Below are 25,354 nucleotides of genomic sequence, written 5' to 3'. Positions count from 1 at the left end.
CTAGTTGCCCCACCCCCCCGAGACACCAGGCGGCGAGCGAGAGTTTGGGCAGCCGACCTCCCCGCCAGCGGGTACAAATGGGCTAGCGGTCCAGGACCAGGTGAGCGCACGCGGGAGCCCGCAGCAGACGAAGACAGAGATGGGACCGCCTGAGAGGCGGACCCCGCGCTGCCCGGGCGGGAGGTGCTTGGGCGGGCCTAGGCTCCGCCCCCGGCTTGCGGGGCGCGGCATTTCGGACCCGTGGGCCCCGCCCCCCGGCCCGCCCCGCCCCGGCGCGCGTCCGGCCCGCCTCCTTGGGAGGGGGGAGTCGGCTCGGTCCGCGCCCAGCCGCGTTCCCGCGGCCGGGTTGCAGGGCTGGGCGCGCGCCCCGCGTCCCGGGCAGGAAGATGGTGGCGAGCGCGCGGGTGCAGAAGCTGGTGCGGCGCTACAAGCTGGCGATCGCCACGGCGCTGGCCATCCTGCTGCTGCAGGGCCTGGTGGTGTGGAGCTTCAGCGGCCTGGAGGAGGACGAGCCGGGCGAGGTGCTCCGACCGCCGGGCGGGCAGGCGGGCAGGCCGGGCGCGGGGGCGCGCGGGGTCCTGGCGGGGCTGCAGGCGGCCCCGGCCGGGGAAGTGGGGCACTGGCCGCGTGTGTACCGGCGCGGGCAGCCACCGGGAGCAGGGCGTCGGGCCCCTGGCGCCCTTTTCCCAGGAGGGCCCTACGGACTGTGCGCGGGGGCGGTGCGTGACCCGGAGGCCCGGGCCGCGGGCGGGCAGGGGGCCCGGGCGGGAGGAACGGGTCTCGGTGGGGTGGTCCCCGGCCCGGGGAGCTATGAAGGTCAGGCGCGGGGCGCAGGACCGGGAGGCGGGGTCGGGCCGGAGCCTGCTCGGAGGTGGGGAGCCCCAGGCCAAACTTTCTGAAGTTGGGAGGGGGCGGGGGTGTGCGCGTCGTGGGCGGAGGAGCGGGGCCGAGGGACCCCGGGCATCCGCGCCCAGAAGCGCCTGACGGGCAGCCGTCAGTGGAGAAGTGGAGCCCGGGGCTGGAACTCAGTACGGCAACCGAGGGAACAGTGAGTGACCCCGAGGGAGAGGACTGGAGTGTTCCCAGGCGTGGCTTTCTTAACCTGGGGTCTGAAGAAAGCCGCGGGTCTTCAGGAGGAGATGGCTGGGAGAAGTGAGCTGGTGAGTGGCTTCAGGACATTAGGGAATGGGGGGGGGGGCTATAGCTCTTAGGGAATGGGGACAGCATCAGCTGGTTTAGCAGAGCGTCAGGCCCTGGAGCAGGGACAAACCTGTCCAGCTCAGTACCCAGATCCCTGCCCTGAGAGTCACTCACTTCTGGCTGGTTTTAGCTGGGGCCCTGACACGTCGCTTCCCACATTGGTCAGGAAGGGTCCAGTGGGGTCTGGGGCCATCTTGGAAGGTCCAGGAGATAAGCCAAACCCTGGCGCTAAGCTGTAGGCCAGTGAGCAGGGCTTCTCTGCCCATACCACTACCCCCTCGGTTCTGGTGTTTCTAGGGCTCAGAGTCGGTCGCTCTGCTTGCCGTGTCCTCTTGGGTCTCTCCACCTGGCAGTGTGAAGGCCAAGGGAGCTCCATGTCCACTTACCCCTTCTACACCTGGGCAGTCTGGAAGGACTGTTGTGGAGACTGGGAGAAGGGCTGCCCTTGTCTCTTTGGGGGAACCAAGAGGCTGGGATGTTGAGGGAGTAGTAACAGAGTCATGTGAGCCTGTAACTCCAAAAGGAGCTGAGTGGGGTCGGGAGGAGGCTGGCTCTGTGACATCCAAAGGGAGTTAGCTTGTTCTGTGTGGACCAGTGAGGAGGAGAAGGAGGAAGAGTGTTTCAGGATCCATGTGAGAAGACGGGGCAGCTGCGACATTCTCCAAGGTAGTTGGGGAGCCTTCTGACCCTGGAGTGTGTGAGCAGAGGCCGGTGACCATTCTGGAGAGGGCTATAGCCTAGCCGCTGAGGCCTCACAGAAACCAGTGGCCCCCAGCTTCATGGCTCAGTGAGTCTCTGAAGGGGCTGAGAGACTGTCCAGGCCTCAAATCCCTGCTGGCCTGCCCACAGCCTGGGGTGGGGAACTCTGGCAGTAGAATAGGGGTTCCACCTCCCCACCTCCCCATCCAGGTTCCTGGCAGAAGCTGATAGGGCTGGACTGGACTGGGATAGTAGAGATCCTCAGTGACCTAAAGGTTGTGCAGTGTAGGCAGGCATTGGCATGTGGACCCCTTCAGCAGGCCCCTCGCCGGAGCCAGGGATTGCCAGGCAGCGCAGTGGGCTTCCAAGTCCGACCAGCCCACCTCCCCGTTCAGGGTCCACTTCCGGCGTTGCTGCCAAGTGAGACCACAGGCATGTTACCTAGCCTCCTTCCAAGTCCTCAGCAGTGACCGCCCCCCTCAAGAGGGGATACTCACGGCACTTTTCTCACTGGGCCGTCGTGACAGTTAAGTAAAAATGATGCCCGTGAAGCATTAGCAGGAGTTCCTGGCGCGTGCTACACCACCGGGAAATAATAAGATCTCAGCTCTGCACACTGGGCATAGGGATGCGTTCATCAGGTCAGTTGGTCAGTCAACAAACAATGGTTAACTCATGCTCCCTAGCAGGCTCTGCTAAGCCTGGGGATATGGAAATAAACAAGGTAGACAAGGCCAGGGCGCCGGAGGGCAGGTGGTGAGCAGGGGGGAGGCTGACAGTGGAAAGGCAGCTCAGTTGTGTTGAGGGGGCTGGTGGAGCTGGTGGTCGGGGAAGGCTTTGGCAGGAAGCATGGTGGGCGCAGGGGAAGAGGCACCCTGAGTGGGCGTGGCTGGGTATCTTCAAGGAATGGAAAGGAGGGTGGGGCATGCTCCTCCTCAAAGAAGGCTTGAGAGTTAGTCCAGGGTGCATCCTGGAGACCCTAGGGAGGGGCCCAGGTGCTGTTGTAAGTGAAGTGGGGTGAGGCAGTGGGGTCACATGCGTTTCAGATGCGCACTCTGCCCATCTATGGAGGGGCTGCAGTGGAGACCAGGTCTGACCGTTAATGTCCAAAGAACCACTTTATGGTTTTAAAAGCTTTCACAAACGTGGTCTCACCACTTACTTTAAACACAGCCTGAGATGTCTGAAGGTGGTAGGGTGTAGGGGAAGACATTCTGTGTTCTCTGGAAGTGGCAGAGGACTTGAACACCTTCTCCGTGGGGAAGGGGGACCTCAAAGGCCAGAATGCATCTAGGCCAGAGGTCAGAGAGCGTGTCCCCACCCTCAGGAAGCAAAGGGGACCCTGACCTCAGGGCTACTAGGGGAAGTTCCTTTGGGGGGACAAGTATGGGGCCTTGCCAATGCCCCTATGAACATGGGTGGGCAGCGGTGGCAGCTGGCTTTCCTTTAGGGACCACCCCCCATTCCTCACTGCTGCCTCCGGGCCCCCAGCTTTCTCTGGGATTGTCCTTCTCAGGGTCAGGCAGTTCCCGGCTGCACTGCAGGGCCCCAGCCTGCCCACCTCCTCCCACATCCCATGCCCACCTCAGCCAGCCTGGCGTGTGCCCCATGCCCTGCCCTCTTGACCGACTTGCTGACTTGCCAATGCCGGCTTCCACTGCGAGCGCCCCCAGCGGCTCTGCCATCTCTACCCAGCGGAGCTGGAGAACAAATGTCTTTCTCTGCCCATGGTGTCGTCAGGTCGGACATCACCAGCTTGACCTACGCTCTGCTCTAGGAACTACGCAGTCACTTTTCCTGGGGGCTGTGCGGTCCAGGGCGCCCTCCCCAGTGTGGGTCCAGAGAGAGGTCTCCTCCCGCCTCCCACCCTGCCCTCCCTGTTGTGTTGTCTCCTTAGATGGAGAGAGACACCCCCAGCTCTCATCAGATCTCTCAAGAGATCAGAGGCTGGCTGGGTGCCGTGCGCAGAGAGCGTGGGTGCTTGGGTGGAGGACTGGGCTCTGGCCCTAAGGTAGCTGTCGGCCTGGCAGGCAGGGTACCTGCTCTGTGCTCTGATGGGGGGTGGTGAGGGGGCAGGGAAAACTCAACCCGATAGAGTCCACAGTATCTAAGGGCCTTGGTGCTTCTCCTGACTTCACATTTGACTATTTCCTAATTCTTTTCCAGGGATAGTAATAGTAATAATAATAATGAGGATATTAGCTGAATATCCTCATTATGCTGAACCTATACCAAGAACCTTACACTCACTCACTCACTCACTCATTCATTCATTCAGCAACTATTTATTGCCATTTCTCCTATTGCCAGACATTCTGCTGGGCTCTTGGAATGCATTAGTGAACAACACAACAAAAGCCAGGTCCTCATGGACATGGCATTCTTGGGAGCGGTGAAACACCTGTAATAACACAAAAGAAATAAGGACATTCTAGCATGAGAGAGGGAAGGAGTGCTGTGGGAAAAGTGAAGCGAAGGTCAGGGTGGGCCTTGCTAAGAAGGTGGCATCTGAGCAGAGGATTGAAGGGGACAAGGCATAGTAGTGGGGACATCGTGAGGGGGGGGTGCATTCCAGGCACAGGGGACAGTGCGTGGCAGGTGGTGTGGAGGGACACCTAGAAGGCCACTGCGGCTGGAGGAGAGTGAGCATGAGGTTAGCAAGAGATGAGGTCAGAAAGGGAGGGGTGTCTGGAGGGGCGGCTAGACACGGTTCACACAACTTCTGTGCACTCTTGGAGGGACTTGGGGTTTTTCTCTCGGAGGGGAGCCCATGGGTGGTTTGGAGCAGAGGGGTGGTGAGGTGGGGCTTGTTTTAACGGGAACACACTGGCTGCTTTGATGGGAATGGATCATCAGGGAGCCAGAGGAGGAGCAGGGGGACCAGGGAGGCTGGGCAGGGGTGCCATGATGGAGGCCAGGAGAGGTGTATTATGAAGGTGGCCCCGGCAGGGCTTACTGGTGGGGGACTGACGGGGTGTGAGGGAAACTAGAGTCAAAGATGACTCCTCAAGGGTTTCGGCCTGAGTGACTGGAAGGAAAGGGTCGCCATTAACAAGACAGGGAGACTGTCATAGGGGCAGGTCATGAGGAACAGGAGGAGCTCGCTTTGGGACTTGTGGGTTCCAGAGATCTGTCAGGCTCCCAGGGGAGATACCGAGGGCGCAGGCTGGCAGTTAAACACCTGAAGGTTCAAGGGAGCAGTCCAGGCCAGAAAGAGACACCCGAGAGCGGCTGGAGTTCAGAGGCTGCTCAAGGTTCCCGGGAAGTGAGGGTGATCTCGGGAGATGAGGGAGGACGGGCCAAGAAGACTGAGAAGGAGCGGCCCGGGAGACAGCAGAAGCCCCAAGAGCACAGCCGGCAGTCTAGTAAGGAGGGCACTGTGGATCACAGGTCATGCTGTCTGTCGAGAGGCCAGGCCAGGAAAGGCCCGTGACCCGTGGTGGGTGGCCGGGGAGGCCCGTGGAAGGGTCTCGGGACGGCAGGGGTGCACCCAACGGCTGGCGGAGACAGTGTCCTCCAGGACACTAGTGTGCGCTCGCTCTCACGGACGCCCACAGCTCTCTCCCATGTCATAGCTGAGGGACCTGCTCGGACGAGGTAGGCATTCAGGGGAGCAGTCGCACCGCCTTTCCTTGCCTCGGCCACCAGACACGAGCTGCACGTCCTCTGTGTGTCAGCGCTTCCGCCGGACTCTGGGACGTGGGGCTGGTGTGACAGTCCCTCCCTTGGGAGCCCAGCCTGCTGGGGGAACGTCCCCCTCTGGGGGCAAATGGATCGGTTTGCAGGAGGGGACTCGGAGCCGGCTCTTGAAGGATGGGTGGGATTTGGTCCAGCAGGGAGGGGCACCGAGGAGGGGGACAAGGAGAGCTGGAGAAGATGCTGGATACACGTGCCTCTCCGGGGTGACTAGGCCATCTAGGGGAGCACCTGGTTTGAGAAGAGGCCAGGGAGCCAGGAAGCAGAGTGTGGCAGCCATGATTTTCCTTCTAGAGAAAACCCGCCGGGAGGAGCAGTCAGGTGCCAGCCTCCAGCTGCAGGTGCCCTGAGGCCCCGCCTCAGCCTCCCAGCCGGTGACGGCGTGTGGCAGTGGCTTGTGCCGTCTGCGCCATCCCCAGCAGCTGGCCCTGGTTCTCTCTGAGCTGCACTGTTGTCCAAAGCTCTTCCCTCTGTCCCCTCTAACACCAGGGACAGGCCTGTTCGGGTGTTAACTCAGCAAAAGTCACGCGCTCTGACTCTGTCTTGTTCTCTGCCTCCCAGAGAATCCCCCCAATCTTGGGATCTCAGGCTTCCCCTCGGGGCTCCCCAGCAGGCCAGGCCCCTTTACTCCTGTGGCTCTACACTCCCACGTGGACATTCTGTAGGTGGCAGAACGCTTTCCTTCGGTCTCTTCCTGGCCAGGCCCAGGTGGGACTTCTGTGTCCTCTGCAGGGTCTCCACCCCTTCTGCAACATTCATGTTCGTATTTGCTGAAAAAGAGCGGTGTCTGATTCCAGAGCCCAGGGGGACGCGGGGGCCTGGGGTGTGAGCACGTGGGGGTGTGGCTGCAGCAGTGTCCTGGAGGCCTGGTGGCACTTCCTCGGCCGGCTGCTCAGGGAGGCCTCCCTGCGAGGTGCTCCTTGTGCAGAGCCCTCCTGCGAACGGCACCCCTCCTCGGAAGGTGGAGGGTGAGGCAGCACCTTCTAGGCCTGAGGCCAGCAGGGAGCTAAAGAGCAGTAGGACAGCGACAGTCCCCGTGACCTGCGTCTGCCCATCTTTTACAGAAAGGAAGGCAGAGGAAGCCACGGCCACTGGACCCCGGTGAGGGCTCCAAGGACACAGACAGTTCAGCCGGGCGCCGGGGCAGCGCAGGCAGAAGGCATGGGCGCTGGCGGGGTCGTGCCGAGAGCCCCGGCGTGCCCGTGGCCAAGGTGGTACGGGCAGTCACCAGCCGGCACAGAGCCAGCCGCCGTGTCCCGCCGGCCCCACCCCCAGAGGCCCCAGGCCGCCAGAACCTGAGCGGGGCGGCAGCTGGGGAGGCGCTGATTGGGGCAGCCGGCTTCCCACCGCATGGAGACACAGGGAGCGTGGAGGGCGCCCCCCAGCCGACGGACAACGGCTTCACCCCCAAGTGCGAGATTGTGGGCAAGGACGCGCTGTCTGCTCTGGCCCGGGCCAGCTCCAAGCAGTGCCAGCAGGAGATTGCCAATGTGGTGTGCCTGCACCAGGCTGGGAACCTCATGCCCAAGGCTGTGCCCCGCCACTGCCAGCTGGCTGGTAAGAGTAAGAGACAGGGCTGGGCGGAGGGGTGGCCGCCCCAGGGCTGGGGTATTGTGGCAGGACCCTTCCTTGCCCAGGGGAAGAAAGCTCAGAGGGCCCCCCCACCCCCGCCGCCGCCAGCCAGGTTGGTGATAAAGTGCACTGAGTGGCCAAGTCAGAGCTAGGACCCGGGACCGTCAGGCTCCAAGTCCAAGGTCCTTCCTTTGGAAAGCAGGCAGTCCTTTTCCCGCCTCACCCCCACCCTGTGGCCTGGGGAGAGGCCTCACTACTGCTCCTGCTCTCCACTCAGGGAAGATGAGCCCCGGCATCCAGTGGGACGAGCTCCGGGCCCAGCAGCCCGCGGATGGCCCCCCGGTCCGAATCGCCTACATGCTGGTGGTTCATGGCCGTGCCATCCGCCAGCTGAAGCGCCTTCTCAAGGCTGTCTACCACGCGCAGCACTTCTTCTATATCCACGTAGACAAGGTACCGTTGGAGGGACAGCACAGGGACCTGAGCGGGTCGCGCCAAGACCCAGCAGGTCACCGGTAGCCAGGCTCGCTGGTCTGTCCGAGTGGCCTCCAGACCAGGGAGCAGGCCGAGAACGTGGGGCACGGCCGGTTGGGAGCTGGAGCTCTGCCCTATGGTCTCTCCATTCCGTGTCACTTGTCCAAGGTGGGGCGGGAGGTTGTAATGCTGCCCCCCCCGCCGTGGCTGCTGAGTACCCCCGCGTCCACCGCAGCGCTCCAACTACCTGCACCGTGAGGTCGTGGAGCTGGCCCGGCAGTATGACAACGTGCGGGTGACACCCTGGCGCATGGTCACCATCTGGGGCGGAGCCAGCCTGCTGCGGATGTACCTGCGGAGCATGCGGGACCTGCTGGAGGTGCCCGGCTGGGCCTGGGACTTCTTCATCAACCTCAGTGCCACCGACTACCCGACCAGGTGTGGGCACTGCTCCAAGTCCTCCAGAGAAGAGGGGGAGGGGGATCCTTGGGGTAGGAGGGGCCGGAGCGACTCCCTCCCTTCCTCCAGGCCTTATTCTGGTCCCCGGACCACAGTCCCAGTTGAGGGGAGGGCCTGGTAGAAGATCATGTCAGGATTGAGAGTGACAAGGGACTAGGAAGTGGACAGAGGCCTGGACCTGGGGTGCATGGTCAGAGGGCAGGACTGCATGGGAGCTGCGGGTGCCCGTGGCCCTGGAGCATTAGCCCAGGGCAGGGCATGTGGCCCGGACAGCTCCCTGTCTGGCAGGGAGCTGCAGAGGGTGCCAGGGTGGGAAGTGGGGCCTGAGCCTGAGCCAGTCCCCTCACACACACTGCCCGTGCCCCATCCCTTCTCCAGAACCAACGAGGAGCTGGTGACTTTCCTGTCCAAGAACCGGGACAAGAACTTCCTCAAGTCACATGGCCGGGACAACTCCAGGTGAGGGGTCTCATTACAGCCCCTCCTACACACAGCGGTTGTAGGGCCTCCCAGCCAAGCCCAGACTGAAGCATGCTGGTCCCTGGGTGCATGAGAGAGCCTGCCCCCCACCCCCCAAGACTGTCATTGTGACCTGTCTGCCCCCTGACCCCCACGACCTTCATCGTGGCCCATCTGCTCCCTCGCCCCCCATGACCCTCATCGTGGCCCGTCTGACCCCCGCCGCCCTGGCAGGTTCATCAAGAAACAGGGCCTGGACCGGCTCTTCCACGAGTGCGACTCACACATGTGGCGGCTGGGTGAGCGGCAGATCCCGGCGGGCATCGTGGTGGACGGCGGCTCGGACTGGTTCGTGCTGACACGCAGCTTCGTGGAGTACGTAGTGTACACGGACGACCCGCTGGTGGCCCAGCTGCGCCAGTTCTACACGTACACGCTGCTCCCCGCCGAGGTGGGTGACCCGGGTCCCCCCTCACCCCCACTGCGAGGGCGGGGAGGCTGTGGCCTGTGGCTCACCCCCCCATCCCCCCGCCCCCCGCCCCCCACCACAGTCCTTCTTCCACACGGTGCTGGAGAACAGCCCAGCCTGCGAGAGCCTGGTGGACAACAACCTGCGGGTCACCAACTGGAACCGCAGGCTGGGCTGCAAGTGTCAGTACAAGCACATCGTGGACTGGTGTGGCTGCTCGCCCAACGACTTCAAGCCGCAGGACTTCCTCCGGCTGCAGGTGCTTCCGCGGGGACCCCCCCGCCCCCGGCCCGGTCGCCCCCTGCCCGGTCTTTCTCTCTGTGCTTTCTGCTGGCAGACGAGATTCAAGCTGAGCCCCCATCAGAGAATCTTGGGGTGGGGGGGCTTCCCCTGCAGCAGCTCTTGGGGCTCTGCTGGCAGTGCGAAGGGCCCCAGGGGGCTGATCTAGGCAGTTCTGGGAGGGCCCCCCCCAGCCCAGCCACGCCACCTGGGACCTCCAGACCCCTTCACCCTCTTTGCCTCTCCCGCTCTAGCAAGTCTCCAGACCCACCTTCTTCGCCCGGAAGTTCGAGTCGACCGTGAACCAGGAGGTCCTGGAGATCCTGGATTTCCACCTCTATGGCAGCTACCCACCGGGTACACCAGCTCTCAAGGCGTACTGGGAGAACACCTACGATGTGGCCGATGGCCCCAGTGGGCTCAGTGACGTCATGCTCACCGCCTACACCGCCTTCGCCCGCCTCAGCCTGCGCCACGCTGCCACCGCGACACCTCCGCTGGCCTCCCCACTCTGCAGGTGAGACCTCCTTCTGACCTGTTGCAGGCCCTGCGCATGTGGCACCCTGTGGGGAGGCCAGTCAGAAAGAGACCGCCCCAACCCCAGGGAGTCCCCCATCTAAAGCGGGGGAGAATGCAGATAAAGCAAAGAGAGCAAGAGCCAGGCACATAGGTGCTGTGGGTGTGAGATTTGGGGCAAAGGACACGCTTGGGGATGGGACTACCCAGAGCCCCCTCCCTGGGACTCCAGGCCACGTCGGGTGTGCTGATGGCATCTCCCTTTCTCCCTGCTGGAACCTTCTTAGGTTTGAGCCCCGGGGCTTGCCGTCCAGCGTGCACCTGTATTTCTATGACGACCATTTCCAGGGCTACCTGGTGACGCAGGCGGTGCAGCCCTCAGCCCAGGGGCCGGCAGAGACGCTTGAGATGTGGCTGATGCCCCAGGGGTCGCTGAAGCTGTTGGGGCGCAGTGACCAGGCCAGCCGGCTCCAGAGTCTGGAGGTGGGACAGGTCCTCCCCTTGCTTTTTCCTGACCCCCAGTTAAGACTCCGGGGAGTGGGAAGAGGGGGACAGACACCACGGGAGGGATAAGGACTGGGTTAGGCCTTTCAGGACTGGGTTCACAGGCTCTCCCTTCCCAGCGACGGAGCTAGGGTCTCCCTGACAGGTGCACGCCAAGGGGCACTTCCCTCATGGGGTGTGCAGAGGACATGCAGGGGGCAGGGAGATGACTGTATTGCTCTAGAGAGCAAACCCAGTCTTCTACGATGCTGCAAGAATTTCCTTCTAGAGGGACTTTGATACTCCATTAGGCTATGGAGTGTCCTCTGACTCTTGGAGGCTGTGGCTTCGTGTGGGGATGGTCTCTGGGCAGGGCCTTAAACCTCAGCTCAGCCTTGTGGCTCCCACCACAACAGAGCAAGCCAGAGCAGGAGCCTAGGACATATCTGAGAGCTGAGAAAGATCTTAGAGCAAATTCCAGTCCCAGCCTTTCCTTCTGCAAATAGGGAGGCTAGAGCCTGAAAAGACGCAGTGACTGGGCCAAGGTCACACAGACAGTTAGAGGCAGTATCAGAGTAGAGAGGACTTGTCCCTCCAGCGCCCGCCCAGCTGCCTCCCTCCCTACAGGTCGGCACTGAGTGGGACCCCAAAGAGCGTCTTTTCCGGAACTTTGGGGGGTTGCTGGGGCCACTGGACGAGCCTGTGGCCGTGCAGCGCTGGGCCCGGGGCCCCAACCTCACAGCCACCGTGGTGTGGATCGACCCCACTTATGTGGTGGCCACGTCCTATGACGTCACGGTAGACGCGGACACCGAGGTCACGCAGTACAAGCCCCCGCTGAGCCGGCCCCTGCGGCCAGGGGCCTGGACTGTTCGGCTCCTTCAATTCTGGGAACCCCTGGGTGAGACCCGCTTCCTCGTGCTGCCCTTGACCTTCAACCGCAAACTACCTCTCAGGAAAGGTAAGGATCTAGGCCCAGAAGCCAAACAAGATATAGGATTCACCAGGCAGGCGACCGGTTCCAAGAAGCTGACCATCAGGGCTGACTCTCAAGTAGGGGAAAGGAGCAGGGCTGGGGCCTGGATGATCTGTCCCTTAGTATCCCTGTACCATGGTAGGGCAGTGAGGTAAGCTTTGTGGTCATGTGGACTTGGCTTTGGAATGTAGCTCTGACATTTTGAGTTGGACCTTTATCCTTGGCAGGTTACTTGGCCTTCAGAGCCGAGCCCTGGTCTTACTTGTGTAAAGTAGGAAGGATAGAACCATTGGAGGCCTCCAGGATATGTGGAACACAAGTCCACTCAAACCAGCTCAAGTAAAATGGGGAAATTATGGGAAGAATGCAGGGCTGTCCCCCAGAACCCAGGAAAAGTCTCTGTGGGGCCACCTGTCCCGTCTGTGTGTCAGCCCTAGGCACTCTCTTCTTAGTACATGATATTGGCCTCTCCATGTGGTAGAGACTGACCAGGGCCTCCTGGTCCCCAGATACCTGATTCTTGGGGCAGCAGAGCTGATTGATCACCCAAACCACCATGTGGCTGGGTGGGCAGGATCCTGTGGCCCAGCCCACAGTTGGGTGAGGCTAAGGGAGTAGGCTTGGAACATAGGCATAGGCTTCAGGTTCCCTCAAGAGGGGCCTAGGACAACTAACTAACCCCTGGGAGATATCAGGGATGAGTATGTGGGTAAACATAGCTTATATACAGTAGGTGCTCAATAGGTAGGTGTTGTTTCCTTCCTCTGGCTCCATCTTATCACAGAGAAGATCAGGAATAACCCAGAGATGGATGCGTTATAGACAGCGGTGGGGGGGGGCACTGTGGCAGATCCAAAGCAGACAAGCCATACCCCTGCTCTCCGGGGTCTCCGAGTCTGATGCAGGAGATGGGGACAGGTGGAGGGCAGCTGTCCAGCAGGCCAGTATTGGTGCTGAGCCCCGATGAGCTGGAATTTTACAGAGAAGGGTGTTCTAAGCTGAGGAGACAAACCCCATGGGCATCTGGTGCATGAGGGGAACAGAGGGTCAAGAGGGTAGGAGGTAAGGGGTGGTGGGAAGGGAGGCTGGCAAAGAAAGCAGGCCCCACAGCTGAGGGCCCGAGGCTCTGGGAACCCCCGGGGATGGCTGAGAAGGGACACAGGGGACAGAGACCAGACCATCACGGGAAAGTTACCTCCTCTCCCAAAGTGCCTTGATCTCACTGTTATGAATCCTCCAGTTAGGAATTCAGAGATTATGGCCTTGATTTCATGAAAGCGGATAGAGACACAGGCCCAGAAAGTTCTGTGGGTCAGCACAAGGTCACAGGTCACTCAGCTCCATGTGACTCCCTGGTAGAGCTGGAGAGGGGAGGGGAGAGGAGGGGGCTGGGGCGGGGGCTGGGGCGGGGGCTGGTCTTCACCAAATTGGCTGGGCGGGGCCGCTCACTGTCTGTCCTGTATCTGCAGATGACGCCAGCTGGTTGCATGCTGGGCCACCCCACAACGAGTACATGGAGCAGAGTTTCCAGGGCCTCAGTGGTATCCTGAACCTGCCCCAGCCGGAACCCGCAGAGGAGGCCGCCCGGCGGCACGCAGAGCTCACAGGCCCGGCCCTGGAGGCCTGGACAGATGGGGAGCTGAGTGGCTTCTGGTCTGTGGCCGGACTGTGCGCCATGGGCCCCTCCTCCTGCCCCGGCCTGGAGCTTTGCAGACTGACCAGCTGGAGCTCTGTGTCCCCCGACCCCAAATCAGAGCTGGGACCCGTCAAAGCAGACGGGCGACTCAGGTAGCAGGGCCCCAGCCTCCGGATGACCCGGGGATTGCACCTTACAGACGGCGGAGGGGTGTCCCCTCCCCACAGGCAAGAATCAGAAGCCCAGGCAGGCTACCCCTGTGAGCCATCAAGGATGGGCGCAGACGGCAGGGAAGGGGGGCATGCTCCTTACTGCTCCCGGTTCTGCCGGGGACCCCAGCGGAGGGCAGGGGTGTGGGGAGAAGGGCTCCAGCTTCCACGCCCCACTCTTCCTCACTTTCCCTTCTAGGTTTCTTATTGTTTGGGTTTTTTTGTTTGTTTGTTTGTTTGTTTCTAATGGGTGGTAGGGGAAGGAACTGGAAATGAAAGCTGTGCAATAGGGCTCAGAGCAGCCCCAGGAAGTGGGCCATGGCTCTGGGGAGCAGGGGCCTGATGAGCCCATCTGCTGTCTCTGGAGGAGGCCGGGCCTGCCTCACTCTCCGGGACCTCATTCCCCAAGCCTGGGCCTGTGGTGCTCATGGCTGAGGCTCTACGGGGGTACAAGTGCCATGCCAGGCTCTGAGGCCCGGAGACCAGGTGATTTGGGGGAGCATTGCAGAGCTGGACTGTAGTGGGACAGCCTCTCTTCTTGTAGCCAGGGGACCATAGAAGAAGAGGTGGGGCTGGCTCTCGGGCTTTCCAGCATGTCTGGCCCCTCCATGGGCAAGGCAGGGCATCAGGGCCTGCTGAGACCAATGCAGAGTTTCCCAGGTACCCAGAACTGCAAGCCAGCCCTGGGCTCCCACGCTGGAGGGGTGAGCAGTGTGGGAAGAAAACTCTGTCGGGGCTCTCAGAAGAATCTAGAGAAGCATTGTGCCTGAAAGCTCCGTGTGCAGTCTGAAATATGCAACAGAAGAAATATATCTCTATCTCTCTAAGTCAAGCCTCCGTGTCCTTCCTCCCGGCTGTCAGGAAGCTGGCACTGTCTGGCCTTCCCCCGAATGTCTTCACTGGTATGCTCTGAAAGCCATGAGAAGGTGGAAGTTTTATTTCCCTCGAGTGGGAACGGTTTCGAATCCAAGAACCAGAAAGGAGGCAGGAACCCATCTAGAGAAGCTCCCTCTTTTTCTGAGGGCCAGATAGGCCCTTGCTCATTGCCGGCCAGGAGGCCAGCACAAAAGCCAGTTCAGTTCTCAAGGGTCCTGACCCAGCACTTCCTCAGGATGCTGGCTTCTTTGCCTTTGGCCTCATCAGGGCCCATCCCACAAGCTCTCCTTACTCACCTGCCCAGCGCCGATGTATGGAGCACCCCCCAGAATGGAGGCAGCCCCAGCCACAGCCTGGTAGTTCATGTTGGAATTGTGGGGGCAAGAGTCACAGTGGCGTGGGTCCCTGGCCACCACCCTAGGCACTGGGAGGGCCATGCTGGAAGGGTTTGTCCCTCCTTTCTACTCTGCCAGCCCCTTTCTCCCTCCAACTCTCCTGCTGTTGTCAGCAGGGGCTCCGTATCAGACCTTCACGCCTGACTTAATGTGGGAGCGAGGGTTTCTCAGACCTTTAAAAGCCCTCAATCGGAGGTCGTGCATAGGCCTGCTCAGCTCTGCATGGGGAACAAAGGGCTCATTCCTGCTTCGACTGCCACATGTCAAGTTTTCTTAGTGGCCAGGAGAGGGCGCCCTTGACTGCAAGGAAGGGCGGTGGGGTGGTCTGTTCAGCCAGCGGGCGGGCACTCTGCATAGCCTCTCATTGAGTCCTTACACTGCGAGGCAGGATGGACCCACGGCACACCAGGAAACTGGAATGATGAGCCCGAAGTCACAGCCCTCCAGTGGCGGCAGTAAGCTCCTGGTGGAGGCAGCTTGCACTCTGACCACCCCCTGCCCTCCCGAGAGCTGGTCACCAGCAAGGAGCTGACAGCAGGAACTCCCGCTAACTCGGGTTAGGGGGCAGGATGACATTGTTCTGGCTGCTATTTTTGTCAACCTCTGAAACTCCCCCTGAGTCTCTAGAATTTTTTTTTTAACACAAAAACTCTTAGGTCGATAAAAAGAAAAACTGCTAAGCGGGTCCCGGTAACGGTCAGGGCATTTACACTCTGTGGGCTGAGGACTCTCCATCCAGCTGGCAGGGTTCACCTGGGCTGCTGTTAGGTTAGCACAACAGTTTCCAGAGTCTTCATTTCTGAAATCAGCAGGGCCTGCGCTCTCTGTTTCAGGCCCTGCCACGCTCACCCCATCACACCAGGCCCTGGTTATTTATTACTAGCAGCCATCCACTGCCATAAACGCTCAGAGTTTGCACATTGAGCCCAGTGGCTGGGCGCCCAGCCTGAGGGTTCTGAGTTTGTTGGTGAGGCGGGAACCCAGTGGAGGCATGGATTCAGAGCTCCCTCAGGAGATCCTAATTTGTGGACTCCTAATTTGTGGACCAGCTCCACCCACACTGCTCCAGCAGGCCTGGGCTGACCTCCTGAGTTGGAAGCATTGCGGGACCCAGACCAGGCTTCAGGCTCTAGGCTCCAGAACCCCTGGCCGGTTCAGAAAGCAGGTTTGGTTGGGGAGGCCGGCCCTTCCCGTCCTCTCCCTTGTGTGAGCCACAGAGGCCAGAGCGCAGCTTCTCTGCCCGCTTTCCCCACCCCTGTCTTTCAGGAGGGTTAGCTCAGCCTGGAGGTTTGGGCTCTGAGGCTTTGAAATCCTGCCCCCAGGCTGGGCCCCTGGGGTCAAGATCAGGATTCAGGACTGGCAGAATGAGGGGTGGAGGTGGGTTGGCTGGGGCAGACTTAGACCCCATAGGCTAAGCACTAATTCCTTTGGAGGCAGGGGGAGCGCCTGGGGAGGGAGGCTTTTGTATTTTGTGGCCCTTGTGCCCAGTTTCCAGGGCAACCTTGGACTGCTCTGTTCCCTTGGAGGGGGAGCCAAGAGCAGAAGACAGCCAACTGGCAGCCTGAGTCCCATTACCTGGGCCAATGGGAAGTGGCAGGGCAGAGTCCCCGGGAGGTGATCTGGAAGTGAGAAGTGCACAGGTCTGGGTGAGTTGAGCCCCCCTGGCTGGCCAGTGGGTATGCCAGAAGCTGAGCCCACTCTCACCAACTTTTTCTGAAAGTCCTGGAGGGAGTTCTGGGGAGGCCAGGCTCCCAGGGGAATGCCTTCTGTGGGACACAGGGTCATGGCATGGCATTGACAGATTGAGCAGGGCGACAGGGCAGAAGCCGACAAGCTGGCTCTGAGCCAGGGCCAGGGTTCCTGAGTTGACGGGTGGGGGGGGGGTGTGCTCTGGCTGTCTTCAAGGTGACTCAAGGCTGATATCTTGTCTTACCACCCCTCTGCCACTGCCATTCTGTGTGCAGAGATCCCCACAGACAGTAGCCTCCTAGCTACTGTTCTGAGTGCCTCCTGTTGTCCTGAGTGCTGTGATTGGGTCAGATGGACCCCTGACCCCTTGCCATGGGCCGTAAGCCCAGCCTCTTCATCTATAGGGTCACCTAGAGCAAGCCACTGGGGAAGAATGCTCTTTGGCTAGGCCCTTGCCCGCCAAGTTCTGGGATGCCACAGTCTGGAAGAATGGAGAAGGGGCTGAGTTCAGGCACTGGGGTCCTCTGGGGTCCTTGCCAGCCCCCGCAGGCTTGTAAGGATGCCTAGCCCTTCCACAAGTTCCTTCCCCTCCCTAAGTTTGTCCCTCTCTGAACTCCTTACACATGTCACTTCCCTGGGCTGAAGAGACAGAATAAAGCTACATTGCTCTCGGGGAGCCTGGGTGGCTCAGTGGGTTAAGCCTCTGCCTTCGGCTCAGGTCATGATCTCAGTGTCATGGGATTGAGCCCCACATCGGGCTCTCTGCTCAGCGGGGAGCCTGCTTCCCCCCCCTCTCTCTGCCGGCCTCTCTGCCTCCTGTGACACCTCTCTCTCTGTGTTAAATAAATAAGATCTTTAAAAAAAAAAAAAAAGAAAGAAAGAAAGAAAAAGTTACATTGCTCTCCTAAGTCTGCTGCGGGGGGGGGGCTTGGTGCCCCCACAGAAAGGAAGCTGGCTCTGCCTCAGTTTCCCTTACATGTCAAGCTCATGCTAGACAGTCTTGTCAATCCTACCTAATTTCTGGAGCGGGATTCCAACGTGGGGAGGTAAGGTGGGTCCATGCATGCCAGGTGCAGGTTGGGCCCTTGACTGTGCCTCTGGGGGAAGGGTAGTTTCATCACGGCCATCCTTTTTGGCTGCTGCTGGACCAGCGTGAGTTGGAGTGCAGCCAGAGTCTCTGCTCCTGCCACTTGTTCCAGATCCCCAGTCAATACACAGGCACCCTTGCCCCACAACCCTTCCCTTGCTGCTGCCCCCCACCCCAATCCCAACAAAAGGGTGCCTGCTCTCTGGCCAGGGAAGAGCAAGTGTTCAGTATGGAAGGGGCTTTTGGGATCTACTCTACGGACCCTGCACCTTCCAGCCTGGGTTCTGCTGGGGCCGGGGCAGCAGTATGGAAAGGGTTAAAAGGTACTTGCCTTCTCCTGCCAGGTGATTGTTATTGTTAATGGGAACCCCGTGCTGGGAGCTGCTGGTAAGGGCAAAGGTCTTATCCCAGCTCTCTCTCCCTAGCTCCCCTCCCTGGCTCCCCAGAGAAAGCCCAGAGCACTGACATCTGAGGGGGAGAGGCCAGCCTTTCCCCAGGGATGGGGCACCGTGTGGGAGCCTGGGTACAGAAAGCAAAACACATTGTCTGATCTGCAACCTCCGCATGCTCTCATCCCGCACCCCTCCCCAAGCACTTTTGGGTACCAGAGGACAGAGAGGTGGACACAGGAGGTTTCTTCTCTTCCCCAAAGAGCCTCAAAGTGGCTGCAGGACAGAGAGAGGGACCTGGTGGCTGGACAGGAGGGGTGGCTGTACACCGAGCACATCTCAGGATTGCTGAGGAGTGAGCTCTGTGCCTTCATCTTGTTGGAGAGAACTAAAGGGGATGGGAAGAGTGACACGGGGACAGAAGGGGCTGGGCTCTGTTCTCTCACTTTCTGACCCTGACCCTGCATCGGGGGCTGCACTGAGTCATCCTTCATGGTCCCCACGATTGCCCCCTTCCCTGCTTCTACACAGTGGGACGTCCCAGTGAGGTCTTGACAGTGGAAAGATGCCAAGATTCCCAGGGGATCCAAGTGAGGGTCGGGTTGGCACCGGGAGTCAGCGGAATGGTGTGGACTGGGGGCCTGAAGCCAGGCCAGGGACCCAGGGCAGCTAGGGGGAGAATGGAGTGATGCCTAGAGACTTCTGGGAGAGGACAGTGTGTGATACCCTAATCTTGGGCTCACCCTGGGGAAGAAGGTCCAGATGGAAGCTGAAGGGTGGTGTGTGCCTGCCTGGTTCCCTTGGCTTTTCTTCGTTACAGGGCTATCCCCAGGGGGAAAAGGGATTCTGTGTGGGGCTGCCCCTGGCTCACCTAACTGGCTAAGAGTACTGGGAAGAAGGACCAGCAGAAGCAGGTTCACCAGCAGACTGCACAGTGCTGGGGATCTGGGCCTGCAGCGAGGTGAACGTTCAGCATTCCTTGCCTCAGGTGCTTTGGAGAAGTGAGCTTTTTCATATTATATGTACACATAATGCCCCTCAGACCAGGAGAAGTAAAGGGCCACTGATGGAGAGCCCCAGGATTTGAAAGGAAGCCCCACCTCACCTCTTTGGGTGGAAGGAAGGACAGAGGACCCCAACCCAGGGGGCGCCTGCTCTGGGATCCAGAACATCACTGCGGGGAGAGGAGACACAGGAGTCCAAAGCCCCAAGGAAGCGTACGTATGGGCAGGTGGAGAGAGGCTGGGGTGTCAGGGGATGGCTGAAGCCCTTCTTTCCTACCCCTCGGTTGCCATCATGCTAGGAGGAGGCCCTAAGGTCACTGCCGGCACCACCCCCCAACTGTAGCTCTGCTTGCCCAACCCATGAAGCAGCCCCCTGCTCTGCTGGGGGGCACCACCGCTGTGTCGGAGGGAAGCCCTGCATCCCGCCCCTTCCTGCTTCTCCAGAGGCCTGGAGGGACAGTGCTGAGCCCACAGAGATGTCCCCAGCCATCTTCCCAGCTGGGCCTTGGTACCTGAGATCCCACAAGAAGGGAGCCAAAGTGAAACTCAAGAAACCCTGGGTCACCTCTGCCCGGGATCTGTGCGTGGAGAAGCTGGGGTCATGCCCTGAGAGAACAAAGTGACAAGTTCAAGGCAGATCTCCTGAATTGTGGGGGTTCTGCGTCCCCAATCCCTGAAGCTCCTGCCTACTGGGCAGAGTCCTTGGAGGAAGCCACTGGACTCCACAAACCGCCTCCCTCCAAAGGCCAGGACAACCCTCTGCCCCAGCTAAGACTTTCTTCCTGGCCCACTCACTGGAAGCCAAGCCTCAAGGGTCTTGGGCTGGATCGACAATGAAGGCCTGCCCCAGCCCACCCTAGGCCCCGATTGAGTATTCCTAAAGCCAGATCCTTTGCTGCCATTAATGGTTTGAGATAAATCAAGAACCAGAAAAGGATGTGAGGTGAGTGTGGCTCTCTCCTGGTGCACGGAAAGAAGCCTGTTTGTCACCCATTCTGCCCCCTCATTGAAAGGACCTCAGTCCACCTGGCCTCTCTAGGCCGGACCCATGGAGTCAGGGAGGGAATCTGCCATTCCGGGGGCTATAGCCCCATCTCCCTCCAAATACAGCTCTAGGAGAGGACATGACCTTGTTGCTTCCTCTGTAGCCCCTCCCACCCACTCCTCCCAGGGCCCTGCCTGGCATGGGATCCCTTGGGGTGGGGGGGTTGCTGTGACATCCTCAAACACAAGCTCTTGTCTTCCTTCCCCTTGGAGAGCTGGTGTTAAAGCAATCCCCTCCTCTAACACACGCCCCTCTTCTCATTTCCTCATTCTGAGAGGCCCCTTTTCTCGGTGTGCACCACAGAACATGGGTAAGGACCAGGAAGCATGTCCGCATCTCCAGCCAGGTCTGTCCTCACACAGCACAGACTCACGACTCAGCAAACTTCACTTCAGGCCCCAGGTCAGGTCTCCCAAAAGGCTTCCCCACCAGTCACTTCAGAGTTATTTTTTTTTTTAAATAAAGATTTTATTTATTTGACAGAGAGAGAGAGAGAGAGATCGCAAGTAGGCAGAGAGGCAGGCAGAGAGAGGTCGGGTAAGCAGGCTCCCTGCTGAGCAGAGAGCCCGATGTGGGGCTCGATCCCAGGACCCCGAGATCATGACCTGAGCCGAAAGCAGAGGCTTAATCCACTGAGCCACCCGGACGGCCCACTTCAGAGTCTTCTGCAATCACCACCAAGTAGACTTCTTCAGGAGGCCCTGTCGTTCCAACCCTCGACTGCCCCCACGGCCACCCTCTCCGGTCACCTGGGCTCCATGCTCTGTCCAATGGCCTCAACCAGGAGTTCAAAGCATAGCTACCAGTTTGAAGGTGCCCTCAGGCTTGGTAGGAACTACGTGGACAAAAGTCTTATAGAGCACAGCACCCTTGGGCAGCCTGGTGACCAGATCCACGGCCTCAGCGTTGCTTGGACTGGGCACATAGACCTCCTTCGTATAGCGGACTACTCCCTCCTCCAGGGCATACAGGTACTTCTTCTTCCCCAGCCCCACCTGCAACACAAAGACCAGGTCAGCTGGGCCGACGGCCGGGTGGTCCACCCCAGGACTTCGGGACAAACTTCTCATAAGGCTTCAGGCTCTGGGCCCAACAGGCAGACCAGAGAGTTCTATCTCAAGTTCCCTTTCCTGCTGCCTGGTGCTTCCTGGACATCTACTTCTTTGGTGACTCTATGACAGAAGAGGGAAAAGAAAACTCCAACAGCCAATCCTCGTGGATACCTGGTTCCTGAAGGCTTGTCTCTGGACCCATGTTTGTGCATCTGGCCAGATGCCACACCAGACAGATCCCCAAACCAGGCCCAGGAAAATGCCCCTGATCGCTGCCTGCCCCCCAACGGGGAGCTTGCCTCACTTAAAATTAAAAAACACTGTAGTTGTCATAGTAAACAAAACAGGGATCACAGCGATGGCTGCCAAAACGCAGTGCCTGGCTCTGTAGCCAGGATGTGGGGTTCAAATCCCAGTACCACTACCTACTAACTACTGTGTGCCCTGGGCAAGCTGCATGACTTCACTGTGTCTCGGTTTTCTCATCAGCAAAATGGGGTACTGAGTACTTTTATGGGGTCCCCTTGAGGATAAAGTGAGTTAATCATAAAGCGCTTAGAATGCTGCTTAGCTCAAAACACGTTAGCTTTTATTACTGCTGTCATTATGTTCGCCAGTCCCAAGAGTTAACACACACACACACAGTGTCTCCAATTCTAAAAGACAAAGCTACATAAATACAATCAATTCATGTGTAAGTGAGCATTTCTGACATACTTATTGGCTACTTTCAGTCTTTCTATGCCTACCAAAACTGCCCCAAAAAAGGGGCGGTGGGGGGGACTTAATCCATTACAAAGGAAACTAAACTAACATTTCAGATAATGGGAAGAGTATAGAACAGGGGTGCCTGGGTGGCTCAGTCAGTTAAGCATCCCACTCTTATTTTTGGCTCAAGTCATGGTCTCAGGGTTGTGAGATCGGGCCTCCAAGACTGGCTCCAAGCTAAGGTGGGAGCTCAGTGGGGAGTCTGCTGCTCTTCCTCTCCCTCTGCCCCCAACCCCACCTGCTTGCACACGCATTGGCACACTCTAATAAATAAATCTCAAAAAAAAAAAAAGAAAGAAAGAAAGAAAGTAAATTACAGATCTGTGTTAACAAAGAAGCTTCCTACCTCAGAAAGTAATCCTAACTTGCTGAAAACTAAAATCCCTGCCTGATATAGACCTAATTTCTGGCACATACGCTGAATTCTGTTTTATTAAATTCAAGCTATCTTTCAGCCATCTCATAAGGAATACACTGAAGTTGGTTTCCCAAGATTCAACAAGTATTTCAAATCACTAGGCATCTCCTCCTCTAACAGCTGGGGGTCAGAAAGGAGACCCAAGAGAATCAGGCTGATGCCCCACAAGGCAAAGTACAGTGACTGGGAGTCAGGCAGCCCCAGCACGAACCCTGGTTCTGTCCTGTGGGCCCCCTACTCCCTAAGTTGCTGGCATCTTACCTCGAAAATGGATACCTAGTGATACCTAGTGAATCACTGGGATGGGGTAAGGATGAAATGAGACAATACAGGCCCAGAAAGCAAAATGATGCCTGGCATTTGCTAAGTACCCAATACATACAACTGTCTGGTTATCACCACCACGCTACAGAGAGATGTGGTCCTGGGAAAGAAGAAAGGGGAAAGGGCCACAGAGCAACTCACATGGGCGCCTGGGTGCCAACGGTAGTGGCGCTGAGTCGCAATGATGTTGCCGGCATGAACGTAGTGACCTAGAAGAGAAGTCCGCAGCACACTGACTGTGGGCCCCGGTGATGGGCAGCAGAGCAAGCTGCTAAGAAAACATACTGGCCCTTGCTTTTCTGGCCCAGATGCTACACACCAACCTCTAAGCATGGCCCTGGACAAAGCCAATTGCTACATTCTCGGACACAAGCAGCCCCTTATCTCCCTCTGCCAGTCTCCCCCCACCCCAAAGCCCCTGCCAGTTTCCTCTCTTCTCTTGCCCAGGTTCACACCTATCTGATCTTCTGCAGGACCCTCTCCCCGCCTAGGTCTTCTCTGTATCCGTAATCTGGAGCCAAGGGCTCTGGCGAGCTACTTGGAGTATAAGACTGGGAGGGTTCATGGTTTCCCTGTTCTGAAAGTAATGCCAGGGACAAGGGACAGTGCAGCTGGGAAATGGAAACCAAGGCACACCCTCACCCTCCATTTTCTTGAGGCCAAAGCGTTTGCCTGGTGACTTTCCACCCAAGTTTTTGGAGCTGCCACCTGTCTTCTTGGATGCGTATCTGACGGCAAGTGATGCGGCCGGAGCGGGGCTCAGAAGGGCTGTAACTGCAGACAGAACAGAAATGCTGTTCAGAGAGGCTCCCAATCACTCATTCTCTGCCTCGATGGGCCATCTGCTAAGCTGAGAGGTGGCAGGGGGTAGCGGCAGGGGAGGTGAGGAAGATCTGTAAGCAGAAATGCCACTTGACTGTGTTGGTTTTCAGGGAGTGTCTGGAAATCCTTGGCCTTCTCCCACAGCAGGAGACAAATCATTCCTTGTATTGTCCAGGGTGTATGCGCTGCATGAGAAGCGTGTGTGTGGCCGGGGGAGGCAGTGGGTAGTGAAATATTCATGGAAAAAAAAATAAACACCATGTGCCCTGGGTCCTGACACATTCGGTCCTGTTGAGGAGAAACAAACACCACAGAAATACAAGCCAGCAAGAAGACGCCACAGGGCTGCCCGCTTCAGCCTCACTCACCACATGTCCTCAAGGGTCCAGACACTGTGGAGGGGCTGGACCACAGAGCCCAGTAACAGGACACCCAGAGAGAGAGGGTCCTGCTTTGGCGTCACCCACCACTTTTGCGACCATCCACCCATCCCCTGCACACCAAATACTTATAAACAAAAAGGGCAGCTTCTCTGAGGGTGGCTCCCACAGGCTCTTAGCTAGTTCAGAAGGCTGGACTCTTTCATCAGTAAGCCCACCCAGTGCGGGTCCTGACCAAGAAGACTGACACCCTGCCCTTGACAACTGACCTCTCCATACTCCAAAATGCTCAATGGCATTTCTTTTTAAAAGAAGAGTGAATTAGGGGCGCCTGGGTGGCTCGGTGGGTTAAGCTTCTGCCTTTAGCTCAGGTCACGATCCTGGGGTTCTGGGATCGAGCCCCGCATCAGGCTGTCTGCTCGGCGGGGAGCCTGCTTCCCTCTCTTTCTCTGCCTGCCTCTCTGCCTGCTTGTGACCTCTCAGTCAAATAAATAAATAATTAAAAATCTTAAAAAACAAAAAAGGAAAGTGAACTAAAATTCATACTAACCAAGATGGAAGCCCCTTGCTATATGACAAGCATAGGGCTGGCAGTCCTTGCTTTCAGCTCTCCAGACTCAGCCATGGTTAATCAGGACTATACCAAAATCTTTAGAGAAGCCTTTTAAGTCTCTGGAGCCTACAGGTTCAGACTTCCTGAAACCAGGTTTCTGAAGTTTTAATGACAGAGAGTAGCTGGCATAAAGGACCAGAAATAAATACTTAGAAAGACATGCTAAATGCCTAGCACCAGGATCTACCTACCTTTAAATCTATTCATTCGTTCATCCTCTAACTTATTAAGCTGAGGAATGGAGCTTTTATCTACATTATCTCTTTCACAAATCTTTTGTTTTTCAGCCTACTCCCCACCCTCCATCTCAGAGGAAATGATGCTACCACCTGTGCAGATGCTCAGGCAGAAATCAAGGAATGATTGCAGCTTGCTTCCCTTTGCTCATCTCACATATCCAGCTCAGGAGCAAACTCTGGGTTCTATCTCCAAAACAGATCCTAAAACCACCCATTTCCCCCAACTTCACTGACACTAGCATCTTGGCTAAATCGTGTCTCATGAGGGCTACTACAGCTTCCCATTCGTTTCCCTCATTTCCACCCCTACCCCCTTTTAAATTCACATAAGAGCAATGGTTTGCTTCTCAACATGTAAAACTGGCTTATGTCACTCTCTTGCCCCTCATTCTGTTACAGGATTAGGCCTCCTGTCATCCTTAAGGTCTTGTCTTAGATATGACCTCGTCAAAAGGCTCCCCTGACCACCAACCCCCCGAAAGACACAACACACACACGCTTTTGCTTTCTTTAAAAGCACTCGTCACGATTTACAACCAGTTTATGTGCGTAGTTATTTGGCTTATCCACTAGACAGAACTGGTCCGGGAAATAGAGACTCTCTTCATTTCTGCTGAGATCCCCAACACCTAACCTCACTGTTCTGGCAAAGAGACTTCAATCTGTTGAACCAGCGGGTAAATAACTTTCTGAGCTCTAGTGTGCCAGTATTTACGGATGAAGGGAATCCACGGCGTGGAAGCGGCGTGCCCACGTCACCAAACGCTAGGGAAGCAGCACTTGCGCACGGGGCAAAGGACGGACACATGCTCCTCGCGCGACCACCCAGGGCCGGGCCCCCCGCCCCAACCCGAGATGTGTCACGTGGCCAGTGACAGCTGTCCCTCAAAGCTCGTGGGCAACCCCCCACCGGCGCTCTCCCGGCTCCGCGCCCAGGGGCCTCCACAGGGAACGGCCTCCCTGCAGGGTCTCCGTTCCGCCCGCACCCCTCGCCCCGCAACAACCACAGCCTTCCGTTACCAGCCGCCCGCGTCCTTAGCGCCAGCGCCGCCGACGCCATGTTTGCCGGACACTCGCTTCCGGCCTCGGAAATCTGCTTCCGGTACCGGGCGATCTGCTTCCGGGG

The 25,354-nt window shown here is 58.4% G+C and overlaps 2 protein-coding genes across 2 annotated transcripts; one reads left to right on the top strand and one right to left on the bottom strand.

Moving 5' to 3' along the window:
- Positions 1-345: 345 nt before the first annotated feature.
- On the top strand, positions 346-13,954 carry XYLT2 (xylosyltransferase 2). The gene is made up of 11 exons (XM_044248717.1): positions 346-521; positions 6,660-7,152; positions 7,445-7,620; positions 7,877-8,079; positions 8,479-8,559; positions 8,794-9,010; positions 9,111-9,287; positions 9,562-9,824; positions 10,111-10,306; positions 10,934-11,267; positions 12,752-13,954. Exons 1-11 carry the CDS (start codon positions 387-389, stop codon positions 13,072-13,074), a joined length of 2,598 nt encoding a protein of 865 aa, XP_044104652.1. The 5' UTR covers positions 346-386; the 3' UTR covers positions 13,075-13,954.
- Positions 13,955-20,185: 6,231 nt separating this feature from the next.
- Positions 20,186-25,309, bottom strand: MRPL27 (mitochondrial ribosomal protein L27). Its single transcript, XM_044248716.1, has 4 exons — positions 25,249-25,309; positions 22,817-22,948; positions 22,316-22,383; positions 20,186-20,607 (listed from the first exon to the last, which is right to left on the bottom strand). The coding sequence occupies exons 1-4, from the start codon at positions 25,286-25,288 to the stop codon at positions 20,401-20,403; spliced, it is 447 nt and encodes a 148-aa protein (XP_044104651.1). The 5' UTR covers positions 25,289-25,309; the 3' UTR covers positions 20,186-20,400.
- Between the last annotated feature and the right edge of the window lie 45 nt (positions 25,310-25,354).

The sequence above is a fragment of the Neovison vison genome, chromosome 5, assembly GCF_020171115.1.
Source record: "Neovison vison isolate M4711 chromosome 5, ASM_NN_V1, whole genome shotgun sequence".
Classification (NCBI taxonomy): domain Eukaryota; kingdom Metazoa; phylum Chordata; class Mammalia; order Carnivora; family Mustelidae; genus Neogale; species Neogale vison.
Note: the sequence above shows the minus strand (reverse complement) of the source record. Positions and strands in the feature narration are given on the sequence as shown.

What these genes read in the sequence shown, in the direction of transcription:
- XYLT2 (XM_044248717.1), top strand. Translation starts at nt 387, where the DNA reads ATGGTGGCGAGCGCGCGGGTGCAGAAGCTGGTGCGGCGCTACAAGCTG. An exon ending in GCCGGCTCCAGAGTCTGGAG is followed by an intron (nt 10,307 to 10,933) that starts GTGGGACAGGTC and finishes CCCTCCCTACAG; the next exon opens with GTCGGCACTGAGTGGGACCC. An exon ending in CAAACTACCTCTCAGGAAAG is followed by an intron (nt 11,268 to 12,751) that starts GTAAGGATCTAG and finishes CTGTATCTGCAG; the next exon opens with ATGACGCCAGCTGGTTGCAT.
- MRPL27 (XM_044248716.1), bottom strand. Translation starts at nt 25,288, where the DNA reads ATGGCGTCGGCGGCGCTGGCGCTAAGGACGCGGGCGGCTG. An exon ending in GCTAAGGACGCGGGCGGCTG is followed by an intron (nt 22,949 to 25,248) that starts GTAACGGAAGGC and finishes TTCTGTCTGCAG; the next exon opens with TTACAGCCCTTCTGAGCCCC. An exon ending in TGGCCTCAAGAAAATGGAGG is followed by an intron (nt 22,384 to 22,816) that starts GTGAGGGTGTGC and finishes CTTCTCTTCTAG; the next exon opens with GTCACTACGTTCATGCCGGC.